General features: G+C 48.0%; 1 protein-coding gene across 2 annotated transcripts in view; it reads left to right on the top strand.

Moving 5' to 3' along the window:
* Window positions 1-2,749: 2,749 nt before the first annotated feature.
* ACSS2 (acyl-CoA synthetase short chain family member 2) overlaps window positions 2,750-6,883 on the top strand; it is a 47,330-nt gene continuing 43,196 nt past the window's right edge. Inside the window, exon 1 of one of the 2 annotated variants that reach the window (XM_004430494.3) lies at window positions 2,750-2,978. In XM_004430494.3, the coding sequence (XP_004430551.1) occupies window positions 2,795-2,978 (184 nt within the window). In that variant the 5' untranslated portion in view covers window positions 2,750-2,794. The remainder of the gene's footprint in view (window positions 2,979-6,883) is intronic. The other variant, XM_004430495.3, reaches the window with a different exon arrangement.

The following is a 6,883-nucleotide window of genomic DNA, read 5'->3' as shown; positions in this document are numbered from 1 at the left end:
CCCCTTCGGGGACCCCTGACCTATCAGCATAGGTCAGTGAGTCCAAACTTGAGTGTCTGTTAGGATCTTTAAAAGCAGATCCCCAGATTCCACTCTAGAGATCATGATTTAGTAGGCTGGGATGGGGGTCTCTGGAACCTGAATATTTACCGTCATTTTAAGAGATTTTGATGTGGTTCTGGAAAGGACACTTTGAGAAAGAAATAATGGTAGTGCTGGTACAGCAGGAGTGGGGTGGGGTGGGAAAAGGTAAAAGGGTGGTGGGTGGGGAGTGGGTCTCTGGTAGTCTAGGTGTCTGAGTTCTATTCCCTGTGCCACTTACAAATTGTGTGATCTTGGGCAAGATTCTTAATCTCCTTGAGTATCAGTTTCCACATTTGTAAAACAGAGAGAATAATAGTATCCATCTCAGAGGGTTGTTAAGAGGATTAAATAACACGTGGAAAGCACTTAGTACAGGGCTTGGCACCTACTCAGTAAATGCCACAACCATTATTATCATTATTATTATTTCCTTAATCTTGTGGATTCTCATCTTGTCCAACCCAATCCATCTTCCTCCCACTCTGCAGAATTCTAACTACACTATAACTTGCACTACTAACCCATCTCCAGAGATGAGGAAGGGTTCCCTTTCTTATGAGGCCTCTTGTCCAAATTTCCATTGCATAGTCCACAGGAAGAGGGAGGGGGCTGGTAAAGCCGGTAAAGCCCTGGTAAAGGGCACACATCTCCTTCTCCAACCCCAGGCTCCAGGCTCAGAGACGACCTGGACTGCTTGAAAATCTATTATGGGCCCAGCAGCTGCAGTGCCACCTGTATACAGGAGGGGGCAGCAGCGTGTTGGGAACAGCTCTAGGGCATGGGAGAAGGGCTGGGGAGAGAGGAGAGGGAGGTAAGGGCTGCTCAGAGCTGCGTGTATGAGGTGGGAAGATGACCATCAATATGTGGGACTGTGTACCCATTTCATGTGCTTTCTTCCCCACAGAGAGGTTCCTGTCTTCCCAGCGAGGTCTATAGGGTTTATTATGCTTCAGTGAAGTCTGATCCTCCTAGTAGGGCCTGTCACCACTAAATGAGGTCTGTGCCCCCTCATGGTATCCATTCCCTCAGTGTGGTGAGAGGCCCCTCAGTGGGGTTTGAGTCCTTTCAGTGGGGTCCATGTCTCTTAGGAAAGTATTCAAGTCCTATTAGCAGGGTCCACAACACTTCAGTGAGATCTGAGACCTCTCAGCAAGATCTGTGCTCCCTTAGTGGAGTCCATGTACTTTCAGTGAAGTGTGTGCCCCTTCAGTGCGGTTAATGCCTCCTCAGTGGAGTCCATGTCCACTCCATGAGGTCCATATCCTTTCAAGGAACCCTGAGACCATCCCATCAGGATTGGGTTGGCTCTGGATCATATGTCTGACCATGGGGAGATTTTTTTTTCAGTTTAGGGTGTGCTGGGCTTGTGGTTAGCTGGACAAAGAACAAGGGACAGGTGGGAAGGGAGTCTGGGCCAGAGGGGGTCACAAGCCCTCTGTAGGCTTCTGGAGATGGAGGCTGCCTGCTGCAGGCCCCGGAATCACTCTTGGAGTTAGATATTTAAGGATCCTTCCTGCCTTGACAGCCATTCTGTGAACTGATGGGTGGGGTGGGCCTTTCTTGGTGGTGAGTGCAGGTGGGAGATGGAGAGTCCTGCCTGGCCTCTCCTTTATGGAGTGGAAGGGATAGATGGAAGCCAGAGGTAATTGAGCTCTGGTGTGGCAGGTGGGAGAGGTCTCTTGGTGAAGTAGAGAGATTGGAAAGGAAAGAAGGGTATGAGTGCTTCCTCCTATTTGCATAGATTTTGCTATTTTACAATCCTTACAGCCTGAGGAGGGGATAAAAAGATCTGGAGTCAGGAAACCTAGGTTTGGCCCTAACTTGGTTGTTTGCTCTGTGACCTTGCACAAATTCTCTCCTTTCCCCTAGTTTACCATTTGTGCAATGAGCGGGTGGGTTTATTAGCAAAGACCTGAAGTCTCCTCCTAGTCTTCACTTAATGGAGTCTTGTATTTTAGATCTGGATGGAGGTTTGTGAAGGCAGGGAGAGAGAAGACATATCCTCAGGGGTGGGAGAAAATCTGAGCTGGCCCCAAGATTATCAGAGAGGAAGTCCTGTCCCCAGGCCATGGCCTCGAAGTCCGTGGGAGGAGTTTTTCCTAAGGACAGAGAGGCGGGGTTTACTCAGAACGGGAGGATAGTTCCCCGAGGAGAAGGGTCTGGAAAGAACTCTACTCCACCTGGCTTTCTAACTCGGTGGGGTGAGAGCTTTGTGCAATCAGACCACGGGGCGGCTCCACAATGGGCCTGACCCAACTCCTCTCCTTAGGCCAGCTCTTTCCTGCTCGAGCTCCGCCCTAATCCAACGCCTAAACTTCAAGACCCCACCCCACCCTGGTCACTCCATGGTCCTGCCTCCTCTCCTGTCACATCCAGCCGCGCCACTCCCCGTCACTCCATGAGCCCACCTCCTCTCCTGTCACGCCGGGCCCCGCCCCTTCTGCTTTCACTCTACGGCCCCACCCCTTCCGCAAGTCAGCTGCGCCCCTATGCCCCAAGCAACGCTCGACTTTTCCCTATCTGTGTCTTTGCTAACCCTGGTCCGGCCCCGACCAGCCGTGGCTCCGCCCCCTCTGCCCGCCGCCATCTGCCTAAGCCCCGCCTCCACCCGTAAGACCCCCCCCCCACGGCCCCGCCCCTCGGCTATTTTCCCCGCCTGTGCACCAGCCGCAACCGCAAAGGCCGCTACGGTGCTGGGAAACTGGACACGATGGGGCTTCCCGAGGAGCGGGGCCGGAGCGGCAGCGGCAGCGGGAGCGGGGGCCGGGAGCAGGCAGGAGACCGGAGCCGGGTGCGGTGTTGGTCGCCGCCGCCCGAAGTCAGTCGTTCAGCGCACGTCCCCTCGCTGCAGCGCTACCGACAGCTGCACCAGCGCTCCGTGGAGGAGCCGCGAGGTGAGGCCGGGCTTGGGAGCGTCGTGAGGAGAGGAGCGGCGGTTCCAGGGAGTGAGGAATTGTGGGCCTTCTGTGGGGCAGTGGGGGTTCCGTGAGGAGATAGGGGTTCCCTGGCGGGGTTGGGAATTCGCTTGGGAAGTTGAGGGATCCGTGAGGAAATGGAGGTTCTGTGAGGGAAGAATTGCGGTTCTTTGAGGAGATGGAAAAGCGGTTCTGGAGGAGATGGGGGCTTCTGTGAGGAGAGTAAAAGTTACATGAGAAGAGAAGGAAAATTCCTAAGGTGAAAAGAGGGGTTTCCAGGGGCGCGAGAGGGCGCCCTGAGGGCAGGAGAGCCACAAGAAGAACTTTCTTTGCCCCCTTTTACACCAACTCAGCCATTGCCTCCTGTCACCTTTAACCCCTCCACTGTTGAGGGGCAGTGACCGATCTAGTTCCCATCCTTAGTAATGGAGTCCCAGATCTATTATTATTATTTTTTTTTTTTTACTGTTTCACAAGGTTTTGTTTTGTTTTTTTGTGCTGGGAAAGATTCAGTCTGAGCTAACATCTGTTGCCAATCTTTCTCTTTTTTTCCTCCCCAAAGCCCCACTACATAGTCATATATTCTAGTTGTAAGTCTGTCTAGTTCTTCCATGTGAGCCACTGCCTCAGCATGGCTACTGACAGCCGGGTGGTGTGGTTCTGCACCAGGGACCCCTGAAAGCACTGAACTTGAACCTATCAGGGCTGGCTCCCAGATCTATTTTTAATATTACAGAAGTCCCAATGGAAATTACCCCACGTAAGACTGAACAAGTCACTAAAATGTTTTTTTTTGTAAATTGAGCTGGGATTGTAATAACTCAGAAATTCTGATAGACTGTTCCCTGTCTTTAAGAATGTGTAAGGAAAAATTCCCTACCCTTGCCCTCAGTCTGGGTGAGGTGGTCAAAACTGTACCTGGCAGGCCGGCCCTGTGGCATAGTGGTAAAGTTCGCGGGTTCTGCTTCAGCGGCCCAGGATTCGCTGGTTCGGATCCTGGGCTCAGACCTACTCACTGCTCAACATGCTGAGGCCGCGTCCCACATAGCAGAGCTACAACTCTACAACTGTGATACACAACTATGTACTGGGGCTTTGGGGAGAAAAAAAGAAAAAGAGGAAGACTGACAACAGATATTAGCCTGGGGCCAATCTTCCTCAAAATAAATAAATAAATAAAAGAATACCAAAAAAAAACCCAAACAAACCTGTACCTGGGATGGAAAGCAGCATGATATTTGGCAGTGCGACAAGTATGGGCCATGAATCAAACCCAGAAAAATCTAGATTTAGCTCCTGGCTCTACCACTCATTTACCATGCAGCCTTAGGCAGATTTTAAAACCTATCTGAGATTCCTTTTCTTCTTTTATAAGATAGAGATAGTAATACTTGCCTCATAGGTTTGTATGATGACTAAAGTGGGGAGTAAGTCAAGTGTGCATTATAGAGTATTTGATGCACAGTAGGCATTCAATAAATGGTGGTTAGGGGCCGGCCCCGTGGCTTGGTGGTTAAGTGAGCGTGCTCCACTGCTGGCGACCCGGGTTCGGATCCCGGGCGTGCACCGACGCGCTGCTTCTCTGGCCATGCTGAGGCCGCGTCCCACATACAGCAACTAGAAGGATGTGCAGCTATGACACACAACTATCTACTGGGGCTTTGGGGGGAAAAAAATAAATAAATAAATGGTAGTTAATTTGATAACAATAAGAACAACATGGTGGGGCTGGCCCGGTGGCACAGGTGGTTAAGTGCGCACGCTCCGCTGCGGCCGCCCGGGGTTCGCCAGTTCGGATCCCCAGCGCGCACTGATGCACTGCTTGTCAGGCCATGCTGTGGCGGCGTCCCGTATAAAGTGGGGGAAGATGGGCATGGATGTTAGCCCAGGGCCAGTCTTCCTCAGCAAAAAGAGGAGGATTGGCAGATGTTAGCTCAGAGCCGATCTTCCTCACAAAAACACATGGATGAAGCAATTACTAAGTAATGCATGACAGGGTTGAATCAAGTATACAATGGTTGATTGCTGCAGGCAGTGTCCAAGTTTGAGTCCTCGACCTCTTTTCACTTCTCTTCCCTTTCTACATTTTCTCCCATCATGAGTTCATCTGTTTCCCAGGGGGTAAACTATTACTGCCACAATAACTCCTATTCTATATATTTAGCTCTGTACCCAGGATCTCACTTATGGTCTGGTCCTAAATTTCATTGGTCTGTAGACCATTTTATTCACACACTTTGATGTTATATCATATTTAACATGACTGTGACTTACCAATTTTCCTTCCCAAACCTTCTCTCATCCATAATTTTCTAATCCCTGTCAATGGCACTATCCCAAATTGTAAACCTCTTTCATCATCCTTTCCTCTATAAGATCTATCATTTATAGATGATCTATGATAATAAGATACAATCTATAATAATAAGATCTGTCTTTTTTTTTTGCCAAGGAAGATTGTCCCTGAGCTAACATCTATTGTCAATCTTCCTCTATTTTGTATGTGGGACGCTGCCACAGCATGGCTTGATGGGTGGTGTGTGTAGGTCCATGCCTGGGATCTGAACCTGTAAACCGTGGGCCACCAAAGCAGAGCACGGGAACTTAACCACTTCGCCACCAAGCTGGCCCAGATATATCATTTAAGATCATTTATAGATAGATCTTATCTATCTATATATCTTATTTATTTAGAGACTGCTTACTGCTTACTTAGCACAAATCCTGTTTAATTTAATGTAGAGACTGTTATCATCCCCATTTTACAGAGAAGGAAACTGAAGCTTAGAGAAGTTAACTAACTTGCACAAGATCACAAAGCTACTTAGTGGTGGAGCTGGGATTTGAACAAGGTAGTCTTGACTGAAGAACCTATACTCCTAATAGCTATGCTATTCCTCTTCCATGAACACCCACCGTCTGCCTTTCATCAAATTTGGTCAAATACTCTTTCAAAATTTCTCTCAGATTACCTTTTCTTCCATTCCCACAGACCTTTTTAACTCAAGGAAGTAGGCTCCTAATTGGTTCTCTCTCCCCTAGTCTCACCAACCTTCAATCTCTCTAGTAGATTTATCTAAATACTATTAGATTGATATTCTGGAAACACTGCTTTCATCTGTCACTTCAAAAGCTTTCAGTAGTTGCCTATTTCCTCCAGTTTCAAATTAAAATTCGGCCTTCCTTTCAAGTTCTCTGGATAACTACCCCACCTCACCTTTCTATCCTTATCTCCTGCTACTCCTGACCACACCCCTCATTCTAGACAGGTCATTCTCTTTGATATACTGGATACACAAAAGTCCCTTTCTCACCTGCTTGCCTTTGCCCATTTCCTTCTGCTCCTCCCTACCTAGCCAAAGCCCATCAATTCCACAGAGCATTCCATGATCATCCCAGTCCATGCTCCTCTTTTCCTCTTTGGAACTTCTTTAGTACTTAGAATGTATGCCAACAAAACATCCGGATTTCAACACCTCCACCAAAAAAATTAAAAAAAGAACCCTGAAAAACAAAACTAAGTCACCATAAAACTCAGTTTTATTCACTCCTTGTTGATGGACATAAATGTGGTTTATAAGTAGTTTTACATAATCTATGCCTACTATTGTCACTTAAAAATATTTTTGAGTATACACACATGGTATGGTTGTAACAACATGGGCTTTAGAGTCAGATCTGGTTTTGTATTCTGGTTTCTAGCTGTGTGGTCCCTGGGAGAGTTTCCTATGTTTTCTGAGCTTCAGTTTTCTCATCTATAAAATTAGGATAATTAATGTATATTCGTAGGGCCATATAAAGATTAAATGAGATTAGCTCAGTCCCTGGTACATGAATGGCATTCACTAAAATGCCAGTTCCCGTTTGCTTTCCCTTTAATGGCC

Source organism: Ceratotherium simum, chromosome 21 (genome assembly GCF_057802395.1).
Source record: "Ceratotherium simum simum isolate JZ-2026a chromosome 21, ASM5780239v1, whole genome shotgun sequence".
In the NCBI taxonomy this organism is placed as follows: domain Eukaryota; kingdom Metazoa; phylum Chordata; class Mammalia; order Perissodactyla; family Rhinocerotidae; genus Ceratotherium; species Ceratotherium simum.
The sequence above is the reverse complement of the archived record's forward strand: the minus strand, read 5'-3'. Positions and strand labels throughout refer to the sequence as shown.